The sequence below is a fragment of the Neovison vison genome, chromosome 8, assembly GCF_020171115.1.
Source record: "Neovison vison isolate M4711 chromosome 8, ASM_NN_V1, whole genome shotgun sequence".
In the NCBI taxonomy this organism is placed as follows: domain Eukaryota; kingdom Metazoa; phylum Chordata; class Mammalia; order Carnivora; family Mustelidae; genus Neogale; species Neogale vison.
The window spans coordinates 46,568,127-46,583,790 of record NC_058098.1 but is presented as its reverse complement, the minus strand read 5'-3'; the positions used below and the strand labels follow the sequence as shown (position 1 = coordinate 46,583,790).

The window sequence follows — 15,664 nt, the reverse complement described above, 5'->3', positions numbered from 1 at the left end:
CCTTTCTCCACTCATGTTCTCTCTCTCTCAAATAAATAAATAAAATCTTTAAAAAAAAAAAATTCTTCACAAATTCTTCCAAAAACAAGAAAAGGAAGAAACATTTTCCAACACATTTTACAAGGCCAGTATTATCCTGATAACCAAAACTACACAAAGATGTCACAGGAAAACAAAACTACAGACTCTCTAATGAACAGGGATATAAAAGCCCTCAACAAAATACTAGCAAACTGAATCTGACAATACATGAAAAGAATTATATAGCACTACCAAGTAGGATTTATCCTAGCAAGGCAAGGCTTGCTTAACATAAAAAAAATCAATTAATAAAATATATCACATGAATAGAATGAAAGACAAGAATTACACGACCATCTCAAATGATGTAGAAAAAGCATCTGAGGATATCCAACACCTTTTCATGGTAAAAACAGAAACCAAACAACCACTCAATAAATTAGGAATGGAAGATAAGTTCCTTACATAAAGGGCATCTACAAAAAAAAAAAAAGTTAATATCATACTCAATGGTGACGAAGTAGATGGTTTCTCTTTAAGGTTAGAATTGTCATGGAGGTTCTACCCAGGGCAATTAAGTAAGAAAAAGAAATAAAAAGCATCTATATTGTAAAGGAGGAAGTAGAACTTTGCATGATGTGATCCTGTATACAGAAAATCCTAAATTAACTACCAAAAACTATTAGAATATATGAGTTCAGCAAGATTACAGGATATAAGATCAATATAAAAAAATTTAATTTCTATACACTTGCCATGAACAATTGAAAAAATAAAACAATTCTAGTCATAGTAGTATCCTAAATACTAATCATAGTAGTATTTAAATAATCAAAGAAATGTAAAATCTATACTATGAAGTGGATTATAAAATTCATATGCAACTGCAAGGAAGCCGAATATACAAAGTAATCCTCAAAAAAGAATAAACTAAAGGACTTAGACTTCCAGATTTCAAAATTCACTACAAAGCAATGGTAATCAAGACACTATGGTACTGGTACAAGGATAAACATATAAATCAAAAGAACAGAAATTAAACACAAGAAATAAACTCATACCTCTATAGTCAACTGATTTTTAACAAGGTCTCAAGACCATTCAATTAGCAAAGAACACTTTTCAACAAATGGTGTTGTAACAACTGGATAGCCACACACCAAAAAATGAAGTTGGACCTTAACCTCATACCATATGCAAAAGTTTACTCAAAAGGGATCATACATGCACATTTAAGAGTTGGAAGTATAAGCTCTCAGGGGAAAATACAGGCATAAATCTTCATGACTTTGGATTTGGCAATGGATTCTTTGATGTGACACCAAAAGTCCAAGCAAACAAAAAGTAAGTTAGATTTCATCATCAAAAGTAAGAACTTCATGCCTCAAAGGACACTGACAAGAAAGTGGAAAGACAACAAAAAACAGGAAAAAAAAATTTGCAAGTCATATATCTTTTAAGGGGCTTGTATTCAGAATACGTACATTTTTAAAACTCTTCCAACTCAATCAAAGGATGACACAATTTGAAAACAGGCAAAAAATATGAATAGACATTTCTCCAAGAAAGATCCACAAAGGGCCAATAAGCTCATGAAAAAAGATGCTCAGTATAATTTAGTCCTAAGGGAAATATAAATTAAAACTACAGTGAGATATCAACTTCATACCCATTAGGATGGCAAAAATAAAGTCAGATAACAAGTATTAGTGAAATGTGGATAAATTAAAACCCTGAAACACTGCTGGTGGGAATTAAAATGTTGCAGCCATTTTGGAAAACGGTCTGGTAGTTCTTCAAATCATCAAACACAGAGTTACCCTATATCAGAGTTTCCACTTCTAGGTATATACCCAGTAAATGAAAACATGTCCACGCAGAAACCTGTATGTGAATGTAATACCATTACTTATACCAGTCAGAAGGTGGAAACAACCCAAAAGTCCATTAACACACAAAGGGAAAAACTAAATGTGGTATATCCGCACCACATAATGAAGCATTACTTAGGCATAAAAAAGAATGAAATACTGATACATACTATAACATGGATGTACTTTAAAAACATAATGTTAAGTGAAGGAAGCCAGCCAGGTAAAAAAAACATAGACTACATGATTCCATTTACATGGAAGTCACAATAGAGACTCTACAAAGAGACAGAAAGTAAACTAGTGGTTGCCTATGGATAGGAGTAGCAGGGGCAGGGGATAGTGGGTTGATAGCCACAGGGTATAGGTTTCTTTCTGAGGTGATGAAAATGTTCCGAAACTGACTGTGGCGATGGTTACCCACATCCATGAATATACAAGAAACCCTTTAATTATAAACTTCAAGTGGGTGAATTAAGCTACCTAAAAATGTAGTAGCCATCTCCCCCAAAAGTATTATACTGATCAAAACTACATGCAGAATCAGGGACCAACAGCCATCCTGTTCATTACTGTCCCTCCTGCCCTTAAACTAGAGCCAGTCATAAAAAAGTACTCAATCAAATGGAAGAGAGGAAAAAAAGAAAAAAAAAAAAAAAAGGGAAGGGTAGAGTACTATCTTACACTACACAATATTACCAAAAGTTAGACACAAATATATCCCCAATTTTACTTGGACATAGAACTCTTGAAACTTAATTTAGCAGTAAGATTCTGAAATACCAAGTGTCTATACAAAGCAATGTTTGAAACAACTTAACTTGTATTAATTGATTTAATTCACACAACTACCTGTGTGGCATATATACCACTGATCTTCATTATTCATGAATTCCATATTTGCTAATTCACCTACTGACTAAAAATCTTTTGGTAGCCCCTAAATCAGTATTTGCAGCCTCTTAGTCATTCACAAACATGAGCAGAGCAGTGAAAAATTTGAGTTCACCAACATGCACACTACCAGCTGAAGTCAAACAAGGCAACACTACCTTGTTTCAGCTCTCACACAGAAATAACCAGAAAATAGAGACCGGGGGGAGCTGAGGAGTATAATGCAGAAATCACTAGTTCTTTAGAGTTTAGGAGAGTTTAAGGAATTTTTCTTTCTTTCTTTTCTTTTTTTTTTTTTTTTAAAGGTTTTTATTTACTTAATGACCCGGGGTGGGGGGGACGGAGAGGACAAGCTGGTGGAGCAGCAGGCTGAAGGAAAGGGAGAAGCAGGCTCCCCACTGAACAGAGAACCAAACATGGGGCTCAATCCTAGGACCCTGGGATCATGACCTGAGTCAAAGGCAGAAAGATACTTAACTGACTGAACCACCCAGGTGCCCAAAGGCATTTTTCTTAAGAATATAAAGCTAATGGAGCCCTATATAAGCCAAGGACACAAAGTGAAAAACTGATGGTTGAATGAATAAATAGTTAAACCAAAGGAAGAGATAAAATGAAATGAAAAAATATACTCAATCCAAAAGAATTGGAAAATGGAAACAAAAAATGGGTAGGACAGAAAACAGCTGACAAATTTAAATCTAACCATACCAATACTCACGTGAAATGTAAAAATCCTTAATACCCTGCTTACAATGCAGAGACTAGGAAAACAGTTTGACAGTTCCTCAGAAAGGTAAACAGAATTACCACAAGATCCAGCAATTCCACTCATAGTTATATACCCTAAGCATTGACATGAATACAGATAATTATACACCAATGTTGATAGCACCATTATCCACAGTAGTCAAAAGGTAAAAATAACCCAAATGTCCCAACAAAATGTGATCTAAACATATAATGGGATATTATTAGCCTTAAAAAGGAATGAATTTCTGGTACATGCAAACATGAGTAAGTCTTGAAAACATTATGCTAAGTGAAAATCCAGACCCAAAATGACAAATATTATATGATTCTACTTTTATTAGGTACCTAAAACAGACAAATTCACAAGGCAGAAAGTAGGGGCTGAGGAAGCACAGAGAATTATTGTTTAATGGGTAGAGTTCGTTTGGGATGATGACGAAATAAATAATGGTAATGGTTTCACAATATTGTGGATATACTTAATGCCACTGCATTCTACACTTTAAAAAGGTTAAAATGGCAAAATTTATGTTATGTGTATTTGCCACAATAAAAAAGGGAAGAGATCATCAAACAGCATAAAAAAAAAAGACAAAAACAAACCCAGGGACACTTGGGTGGCTCAGTGGGTTAAAGCCTCTGCCTTCGGCTCAGGTCATGATCCCAGGGTCCTGGGATTGAGCCCCGTATTGGGGTTCTCTGCTCAGCAGAGAGCCTGCTTCCCTTTCTCTCTCTCTGCCTGTCTCTGCCTACTTGTGATCTCTGTCAAATAAATAAAATCTTTGAAAAAAAAAAAAAACAACTGTATGTTGCCTATAAAAACAAACACTTTAAATATAAAGACAGAAAAAGAAATAGACCTATCAGAAGACCTGGCTATCTCAATACTGAGCAAAACAAATTTCACACCAAAGGGGCAGGGATGCCAGGGATAAAAAAGATAATTTTAAAAAAGATTTTATTTATTTAACTGAAAGAAACCATGAGTGGGGGAGAGGCAAAAGGAGAGGCAGGGAATAGCAAGCAGACTCCACGCTGAGTCACCCAGGAGAGCCAAAAAAGTTAATTTTGCAACAATAAAGGAGCATATTTTTCAAGACGACATAATAATCCTACCCATTTATGCACAAGAAACAGATGTATCCAAATAATTATATGTAACAGATTTCCACACCCCAACAGTAATTTATGGAAGAAACAAAATCACTAAGTATTGTTCGAGTCTTCCATATCCTATAAACCAGCATGATAACATTTATAAAACACTCCACCCAACAGAAGAACTTGTATCTCTTTTAAGGCAAAATGACATTTACCAACACCATATTCTGGCCATAAATCAAATCAGGTAAACTTTAAAAAGATTCAAATAATGCAAAGTATGTTCAATGACAGTGAACCAAACTAGAAATCAAAAACCAAAAAATGCCTAAAACCACCAATACTTGAAAATTAAGTAACAGCTGTAAATAAACAATGGGCCAAAGTAAAAAAGTCTATTAGAAAGTATTTGTTACTGAATAAAAATAAAAACACAACATGTCAATATTTGTGGTATATAACTAACACAGTAGTAGCAGGGACTCCAAACCTATGAGAAGAAACAATGTATCAAAGCAATGACCTCAACTGCCACCTTTAGAAAGGAGGACAAAAAAAGCAGTTAAACCCAAAATAAGCATCAGAAATAAATAATGAAAATAAGGATAAAATTCAATAAAAAGCAGAAGAAACAACAGGAAAAAAAGATTAATGAAATCAAAAGCTAGTTCTTTGAGATCACTCTAGCAATACAGATAATGAAACAAAAAAAAAATTAGTATCAGGAATGAGAAAGATAACATCACTACATTTTCCACTGAGAGCAAAAAAATAATAAGGAATCCTATGAACAACTTTATGTCAACAAATTTGACTACTTAGATGAAATGGACAGAATTGATGAAACATACAAACTCATTAAAAAAAAAAAAAGATAATCTGAACAGCTTTATGTTCACTTAAAGAAACTGTATTTGTAGCTAAAAGAATCCTTCCCAAAAAACTTCAGGTTTAAATGGCTTCACTGGTGAATTCCACCAAATACATAAGGAAGAAATAATACCAACTCTGCAAAAACTTTTCTCATAAAACTAAAGAGAGCATACATCGCAACTCAATCTGACATCAAGATTACTCTGATACTAAAAATGAACAAAGACCTAAGAATACCAGAACACAAATATTCTTTTTGAACATAAAGGTAAAAATTCTCAAAAAAACTTTGGTAAATTGAATCTAATGATTCATAAAAATAATACACCATGATCAAGTGGGATTTATCCAAGGAATGCAAAATGGGTTTGTCAATTAAAAAAAAAAAAATCAACGTGGGGCACCTGATTGGCTCAATCAGTTAAGCAGCTGACTCTTGATTTTGGTTCATGTTTCGTATCTCATGATGGTGAGATCGAGCTGCCTTGGGCCTGAAGCCTGCTTAGGATTCTTTCTCTCCCTCTCCTTCTGCCCCTGCCCCCCTTCTCCCTCTCTTAAAAAAAGGGGGAGGAACAAAAGATCTGAATAGACATCTCACTCAAGAAGATATATGGAAGGCAAATAAGCACCCAAAAAGATGCTCCACATCATTTATCATTAGGGAAATGTAAACTAAAACCAAGAGATAAAACTACATAAGAAGGACTAAGACTTAAAAAAAAAAAAAAAAAAAAAAGGACTAAAACTGTACAAACTAACCATACCAGGTGTTGGCGAAGAAACAGAACAACTAGAACTCTCATAAACTACTAGTGGCAATACAAAATTGTACAATCACTTGGGAAAACAGTCTGGCAATTTTTCCTTTTGAAATAATCACACATCTACCATACAATTCAATCATTTCACTCCTAGGTAATTTCTCTAAAGAAATGAAAGCATACATTCACACAAAGGTTTGGACACCACTGTTCATTAGCTGTTCATTGTTGTTTTTTTTTTTTTATGATGTCCCAAAGCAATCCAAATGCTCCTCAATCAGATGAATGAATAAACAAAATGTGATATATGCACAACACAGAATACTATACAAAAATAAAAAGAAACAAACTTCTGATACACATAACATGAATGAACTTCAAAATAAGTATTCTGAATGAAAGTAACTGAGCCAGGTCAAAAAAAAGAGTGCCTACAATATAATTTCATTTATATTCAACTGTAAAAAATGAAAACTTATCTACAGATTCAGAAATACACCAGTGGTTGATTAAAGATGGTCAACAGGGAGGGGCTTTAAGGAGAAATAATAAAGAGGCAGATGGAATATTTTAGAGTGATGTTTATTATCTCGATTGTGGTGATGGTTGCATGGATGCACACATATGTCAGTATCTATTAAATTGTACACATGAAATATGTACAGTTTGCTGTAGGTCAATTATATCTCAATAAAGCTACAAAAGAGGAGGGGGAAAGGGGAGAACAGAAAGAAAGAAAAATAAATCAGTCAGAGGTCCAGTATCCAGTATCCAAAATCTGTAAAGAACTTATCAAACTCAACACCCAAAGAACAAAGAATCCAATCAAGAAATGGGCAGAAGACATAAACAGATATTTCTGCAGAGAAGACATCCAGACAGCCAACAGACACATGAAAAAGTGCTCCACATCACTCGGCATCAGGGAAATACAAATCAAAACCACAGTGAGATACCTCACATCAGTCAGAATGGCAAAAATTAATCAGTCAGGAAATGACAAGTGTTGGCGAGGATTCAGAGAAAGGTGAACCCTCCTCCACTGTTGGAGGGAATGCAAGCTGGTGCAGCCACTCTGGAAAACAGTATGGGGGTTCCTCAAAAAGTCAAAGATAGAGCTACCCTATGACCCAGCAATCGCACTACTAGGTATTTACCCTAAAGATACAAATGTAGTGATTCAAAAGGGCACGTGTACCCCAAGGTTTATAGCAGCAATGTCCACAATAGCCAAACTATGGAAAGAGCCTAGATGTCCATCAACAGATGAACAGATAAAGAAGATGTGGTGTGTGTGTGTGTGTGTGTGTGTACACAGATATCTACACACACACACACACACACACACAGAGTGGAATACTATGCAACCATCAAAAAACCACGTAATCTTGCCATTTGCAACGACGTGGATGGAACTAGAGGGTATTATGCTAAGTAAAGTAGGTCAACCAGAGAAAGAAAACTATCATATGATCTCTCTGATATGAGGAACTTGAGAGGCAGGGTAGGAGGTCATGGGGGGGAAGTGAGGGAAAAAATGAAACAAGATGGGACCAGGGAAGGAGGCACATCATAAGAGACTCTTAATCTCAGGAAACAAACTGAGGGTTGCTGGAGGGAAGGGAGGGATGGGGGTCCCTGGATTATGGACAGTGGGGAGGGTATGTGCTATGGTGAGTGCTATGAATTTTATAAGACTGATGAATCACAGACCTGTACCCCTGAAGCAAATAATACATTATAGGTTAAGAAAAAAAAAAAAGAAATCAGAGACCCAGTATCCAGAATTCAGAGGGCAGAGGAAAAAAGTCAGGGGAAAAAAAAAAAAAATCAAAGAACATTCTCTAGAACTGAAGAACACAAGTTTCCAGACTCAGAGAGTCAGCCAAGTTCTGATCCAAATGAATTTAAATTTTAAAAAACCCTATACCTAAGTACATAATCATGAAAGCTTATACTACCAAGGATACAAAGATCTTTAAAAAATTCAGAAATAAAAATAAATCAATTACAAAAGAGTGAAAGCAGAAGAACACATAAATTAACAGCATGTTCTTCCTGGTTGACACTGGCTCTGACATTAACTGAGTGACCTTAAGTATATTACTTAACCCCTCCGTCCTTCAGTTTTCTCATCTGTAATAGTAATAATAATATGAGTATGAAGATTTAATAAATTAATCTGTAAAGTGCCAGAACACTCAATACATGTTAAACGCTACATAAGTGTGTTGATTAAATAAATAAATCACATTAATGTTCAATTCACATCAACAACACTGGATAACAGAAGTCAAAAGAACAATACTTTCAAACTTTTGAGAGAAACTTATTTTCAAGCTAAAACTACGTTTAGCTAATGGCCACCAATATGTACAAGGATACAACAGACTCAGAAAACTAACATCTCACATAGCACTTCTTTAAGAATTTGACTGAAAATAAAAACCAAGGATTTAAGCCAAGAAAGATGAACAGAAAACAGTATCTCCAATTTAAAGAAAGGAACTGTTAAAAATTTCAAGAAACAGGTTTCCAGAAAGCCTAAATAATCAAGTGTGACAGCAATAGAAATAAAAAATCTCAAGAAGCAGTCTCCAAGAAGAAAGAGGACTTGATAGAATATCTGAGACAAGAGGGTGATTGGATAGGGAATGATGTAAAGAGGAAAAGAGAAAAGCAACACCAAGGAAAAGACAAAAGTAGCACATAACCTGAGTCGGCACAGTGACAATAACTGACAATACTATTTGATTTTTTTCAGCTTTTATTGTTTTTCAAAGTATGTATGTATGTATGTATGTATTTATGAATGAATGAATGAATGAATGATACAGAAGGAGGGGCACAGGGACAAGCAGACTCCAGGCTGAGGAGCAAGATCATGACCTGAGTTGAAATCAGATACCTAACTGACTGAGCAACCCAGGCACCCCTAACTTTTTAGCTTTTGAAATAAATCAGTATTGCCAACGCCCTGACAATTTAATTTTGGATGCCAACAAGGGAAAAGTATAACTGACACGCTGCAGGAAGGGCAGCCAGAGTAGAAAAGCTAATACCTAAGCTTTGACAGTGTAAAGTCAAGGGATACTTTATATAAGAAATACAACTTTTAAAAAGGCATAGTAAAATTATCAAGCTTACCATTAGAAGAAATGAAGACAGTGATGTACTATTATTTGGAGGGGGGAAGGAGATTGCAAGAGCGACTAAACCGTCTTCTATCATAGCTGCAATTCCACAGCTAGATCCAAAACCAGTAAATCAGGTATAAGCATGATACTCAGAAACAGAACCAAAAGAGTTAGAACTGGTTATCACTAGAAAGTAAAAATGGAATGAGATGTACACTATGTTTGAGAAAAGTCTTTAAAAAAGGAAACAAGCATTAAGTTACAGTTTCCCTTTCAGGGGAAAAAAAAAAAAAAAGAATACTGGGAATACCATCAAAACAAGGTTTTCGATTCCCCCTTTGGATAGCTAATAAGCAAAAATTAAGATCTCACGGTTCCAGGAGTAAACAAAAAGTAAGTTTTCACAGTGACAGCTGGGTACTTCCTTCAAAAACGAAAGGGTGGAAGGCATGATGTGCCCCCCTGAACCTTCCCAACCCAAAAATTCTAATTAAGAGTATAAAATCGAACTCGGACTGGTAACACGGAAACAATAACTACAAAACTGAAAAATGGACAAAAGTCAATGCACTAACAAACTAACAACAAAAAGTGTACTGTTCGAGTGCATCCAGGAATTCCGAAAATTTTAACAAGTAAGCTGTCCGACAGTAGAGCACCTAGACAAGGGGCACTTATCAGACTTCTATCTTGTCCTAACTCGTCCTGGGATGGCTGCTTTCGCCGTGGAATCTAACAAATCTAGCAACAAACGGCCTCTGGCACTACGAAGCCTTTCAGGCACGGACAGTAAACAACAAAAAAGCTCGCCGCCAGTTATTACTTTACAAGGTTGTTAAAGGCCAGGATCAGCATCTACGCAGCCCTAACCAGCTAATTCTGTGGAACCGCCGGGAGCGGCTCAATAGACTTTAAGACTCTTCGGAAAACGAAACACACGGGGCCGGAAAGAAACAAAGCCGTGGGCGGGGCCTCCCGGTCCCGGAAAAAGCGGGCAAGGGAGGAACAGCCCTCAAGCGAGTTCGTATCCCTTTCGGCTCTTGCCCCGCCCTGCCCGCTTTCCCGGGCCCTGATTCCGGGTGCCGGCGCCCAACAGCGTGTCGGGCCGCCCTGTCCGCGGGGCCGGGAGGGTGGCGCGGGACCCAGCACCGTGCCCCGGGGGCAGGTGGCGGGCGCCGAGGGCCGCGGCCTAAACGCGTCTGAGCCCCTGGCGGCCGTCAGGCGCCTCCTCACCTTCTCTTCCACGCAGTTGACAATGATGGACGGGTACTTGCGGCTGAGCCAGCGAAAGAAAGCCGGGACTCCCATTGCGGCTGCCCAGCTGGAAAAAGCGGCCCGGCCGGCGGACGAACGTAACCAGAGAGACAAGTAGGAGCGGCGGCCGCGGGCACCGGCACTTCCTCCCACGTGCGCGCCGGCGACAGGAAATGGCGTCACGACCGCGCCGCTAGGGACGTCGACCGGCCGGGGGGCGGGGCAGGGTTCTTTTGCAGGCGGAGTGGTGAGGGTTGGGGGAACCCCCATCCTGGGTTGCTCGTTGTTGCTGGGGCCAGGCGTAGATTCCGCGCTCCTGCGCGTCTGAGTTGTGTGGGCCCCCGGGTTGTGCCTTCGCTGCAGCTTCCCCTGGGTCGCGCAATCCGGGCGCTCAGCAGGTCCTCGGTAGCTCTTTATGGGTTTGATCACCTGTTTCTCACCTCTCTCAGTTGACAAAATCAGAGCATCTAAACCCACTCGTCAACTCTGCTCCCTGGTTTCTCCTGGTTTTGTAACACTGTACGTACCTGAACTATTAAAAGGAGTAATTTTAAATATTTTGACCTCAACGATGTTTGGTTTGCATAACGAGTTCACTCTGAATACTTAAAAAATGGTATCTAGCTGGGATTTAGCATTTAATTCATTTTTTTCCAGCTACATTTATGAGTATAACTGCTGAGATCTAGCAGGTTTTTTGAGCGTTTACGATGTGTGAAAGCATTGGCTGCGGGATTCTCTCATTTAATCGTTACTTGAGCCAAAAGGTACCATTACCATCTTTATGCGGCAGATGAGAAAGTCAAGTTGGGGATTTAGTCACTTGTTTATTCACACAGCTTGTGTTTCAGTCCAACTAAAGATCATTTAATCCTCTAACTTTGCACTGAAAGGATACTTTTATCCTTTGTTTTATGGTGGCATCAAATACATTTTTGCAGAATATAAAAAGAGAGTTCTGGAAGAGGAGGTATTTGTGTCCATTTGTTCAAGCTTGGAACTCTCTCCCTCCCTGGAATCCCCTCCTGGCTTGACAAATCACACTCAATCCTAAAGGCTCACCTTAAGAGGCCTCTCAGAAAGTATTTCTCATTGCTACCTGGCATGCAATATTTATTGCCCCCCCCCCCGTGATCTGATGCCGTTTTGCTTAAAGTGTTGCAGAAATTAGAGAAAATGTTATCCAATATTTTACTTAAGGATTGCTGAAATTATTAATATCTGTAGTGAAATCCCTCATTTCTCCTGGAAACAGCCCCTCCTCCTCACCTATTTGGTTTCCTTGGGAGGTGCTGTGTTCTTATATGAACACACACACATCATATGGAGGGGAGGACAGCTGGGTAAGTTAGAACAGTGAGAGTCCTTGGCCAGCATTTTTGAGCTTTGAACCATAAGGAAGCGAAGGTACCCCTCCCAGATGGTTGAAAGCTGAAAGATAAGAATGGGATTTGTTGCCCATCTGCGAGGAGAGAAGCAGATATTAGTTCCTGGTTCCAGTGGTTTTTGAGTACAGCTAAATTCCTCTTCCTGCAGTTTGGTTGCTAAACCTGTCCCTTAGTTCCATGAACCAATAAATTCTCCTTTTGCCCTAAGCTGGTTTGGACTAAGTTCCTATCCCTTGCAAAGGAAACAATACAAACAAACCAGTAACAACATTTGAGGAGTACACAACTAATTCACTGGGTGCTAAATTTGCTTTGCCTGAAAGATGTACAAAAATTGAAATTTGGGGCAGAAAAGATGAGGGTAAAAGGTAGAGAGGAGAGGGAACCTGAAAGGTGGGAGGAGCATATGAGCTGTGTTCTGAAATGTGTGCTTGAGTTGGTTTCTCCTAACATTACTGAGCAAAGTTGGGGAAGAAAAACATGAGCTCAGGGATTCAATTTCCCAAATCAATCATCACATAAATGACCTAATAGTGTCTATATATGTCCTGAAAAAGACCTTTATCACCTACAGCAGGGCTGAAATTGCTGAGAGCCAAACTCAGAACCTCATTGTTTGAGTGACTGATCTACAACACACATTGAATTCCCAGCCTCACAGGGTGCCTCCTATTAAGGTAAAGGCACTGGCTGGGAAAGGATGAGATGCTAGAAAGTGGGATGGGGACATGTGAGAAAACCGATGGAGTTGGGAGCTTTTTTTTTTTTTTAAAGATTTTATTTATTTATCAGAGAGAGAGAGCACACACAAGCAGGCAGAGGAAGAGAGAGAAGCAGGCTCCCTGTGAGGAAGGAGCCTGAGGTGAGACTCGATCCCTGGACTCTGGGATCATGAACCTGAGCTGAAAGCAGCAGCCTAACCAACTGAGCCACCCAGGTGTCTTGGAGTTGGGAGCTTTAAGACCGTTAACTCTGATTTGTCTTTGCCTGTAGGAATAGTCTCTCTATTCCCACCTGAGAGGATTTACTCTGCATTACCTGCAGAAACTGTAATGGCTTTCCCTTAGGCAGATGCCCTGAAAGACAATACTGATTCTCTTCAGGACCCACTCTCACCACTCCTCTTTGCTTCTAGGCAATGTCTTAGTCTGTTTGGGCCACCAACAAAATGCCATAGACTGGGTGGTTTATAAACACCAGAAATTGGTTTCTCACAGCTCTGGAGGTTGGGAAGTCCAAGATCAAGGAACTAGTGGGGTCAAGTGTCTGGTGAGGACCTGCTTCCTCATGGACAGTCCTCTCCTCACTGTAATGTCATGTTGCAGAAGAAGAGGCAAGGATCTCCTTAAGGTCTCTTTTATAAGGGCACTAATCCCATTCATGAGTAGCTACCTCCCAAACGCCCCATCTCCTAATGCCATTATCTTAGCGGTTAGGATTTCAACATATGAATTTGTGGGGAGCACAAGCATTCATTCTAGCTATAGCAACCAATAATTAAACACAAGTCCCAGCAGGCCACTAAAAGTGAGGTGCAAAGTGTGACTCATGAGGTACACTACCTTCCAGAAGAACTGCTTGATTTTTTTAATTTATCCAGACAGAAATCCAGAGAGTATGTGTGGGAAGGGATATTAACTGTATGAAATAAGGTAGAAGAAAGTTGGATCAGGCCACATTTAGTGATATGGGCACACTGAGCAGGGATTCCGTATTGAATGTTGCATCTTGGGGGGTTAAAAAGGACTCTGAACGTTTGGTTGGTTGGCTAAAACATGGATAAAAAGATGGCCCACTGTGAGAGAGTTAGAAATGCTAGACCTGCCTTGGTGTAATGTAAAAGGAGAGAAAACTAAGGCCTGGTTCATAGATGGTTCTGCCTTATATTCAAGCTCACTTCATATCAATGAAGTGCAGCAGTGGCCTATGATCATAAAATTCACTGGTCTTTCTGTGTTCTCTACCATCCTGAGGCAGCTGGCTTGATAGAACAGTGGAATGACTTTCTGAAACTCTGTTAGAGTATCAGGTGGCAATCAGTACCTTACAGGACTGAGACAAGGTTCTCCAGGAGCCTGTATATGCCTTAAAACAGCATTCAGTATATGATGCTAGTTCTCCCATAGCCAAGACTTGGTAGTCCAGGAATGCAGGGGTGGAAATAGGAGTGGCATCCTCACTATTACCCACTAGCAAAAATTTTGCCTGCTGCTTTTGTGACCTTTTACCCTGCTGACCTATAGGTCTTAATTTCAAAGCAAGGAATGCTTCCACCAGGATACACGGTAATGATTCCATTGAACCATAAGTTAAGACTGCTACCAGGTCATTTTAAACTGAGGCAAAGAAGGGACTTACTGGGGGCGCCTGGGTGGCTCAGTGGGTTAAGCCGCTGCCTTCGGCTCAGGTCATGATCTCAGGGTCCTAGGATAGAGTCCCGCATCGGGCTCTCTGCTCTGCAGGGAGCCTGCTTCCTCCTCTCTCTCTCTGCCTGCCTCTCTGCCTACTTGTGATCTCTCTCTGTCAAATCAATAAATAAAATCTTTAAAAAAAAAAAGAAGAAGGGACTTACTGTGATGGACCATGACTACCAGGGTAAATGGGGCTGCTACTCCATGGTGAGGGTAAAAAACAGTGTGCCCAGAATATAGGAGACTTCTTGAGCATTTCTTAGTATCACCATGCCTTATGAATTAAAGTCAATGGAAAACCACAACCCAATTCAGGCAGGACTGCTAAAGGCTGAGACCCTTCAGACATGAAGGTTTTAGTTACCCCACCAAGTAAAGAACCAAGTAATGAACCAAGACCAACTGAGGTATTTGACGAAGGCAACAGAAATACAGAGCAGATAGTGGAAGAGGGTAGTTATGACTACCAACTACCCAGAAATGAGAACTGTAATTGTTGTATTTCCTCATTTTGTTATGAGTGTTTGTGTGTGTATAATATCTTTGTATTCTCACTTCTTCTTATGTAACATAATATGCACTGACTATATAACACAGTATTTAAGTACTGTTAATTCTATATAGTAGTATTTAAGTTATGGAGTATCTAGAAGAGTAAACATGATCCAAGGAATTTGCATCCCCTTCTGCTTAAAGGGTTAGTAATGTTTGATAGTTGGATCATGTTAGGAGAACTATGAACTTACTATTGTGTTTTTTTGAAAATGCATATGCATGGACCTGCACATGTATAAACACTTGAAAAATGATGGAGTTTGCATTGGAGAGAAGTGGGGAAAGGATACTTTTAAAAATAATGATGATAGAAGGGCATCTGGGTGTCTCAGTCAGTTAAGCCTCCGACTCTTATTTTTGGCTCAGGTCATGATTTCAGGGTTGTGAGACCAAACCCTGCATCAGGCTTTGTGTTCAGCAAGAAGTCTGGTGGAGATTCTCTCTCTCTCCCTCTGCCCCCCCTTCTTTCTCTCTAAATAAATAAGTAAATCTTTAAAAATAATGAATTTAGAGTAACTCCTTATATGGAAAACATGAAATTGGATAATCTACCCAAAACTAAAATAAAACAAAACTCTAGTCAGATTTTAATCCTAAATATGAAAGGAAAAACTAGAAAACCTTTTTTTAAAAAAGATTTTATTT

At 38.8% G+C, this 15,664-nt stretch overlaps 1 protein-coding gene across 1 annotated transcript in view; it reads right to left on the bottom strand.

Annotated features, from left to right (window-relative positions):
• XRN2 (5'-3' exoribonuclease 2) overlaps nt 1-10,820 on the bottom strand; it is a 91,710-nt gene extending 80,890 nt beyond the window's left edge. The window contains exon 1 of the mRNA XM_044263554.1: nt 10,645-10,820. Within this exon, the coding sequence (XP_044119489.1) occupies nt 10,645-10,719 (75 nt within the window). The 5' untranslated portion in view covers nt 10,720-10,820. The remainder of the gene's footprint in view (nt 1-10,644) is intronic.
• Nucleotides 10,821-15,664: the final 4,844 nt, after the last annotated feature.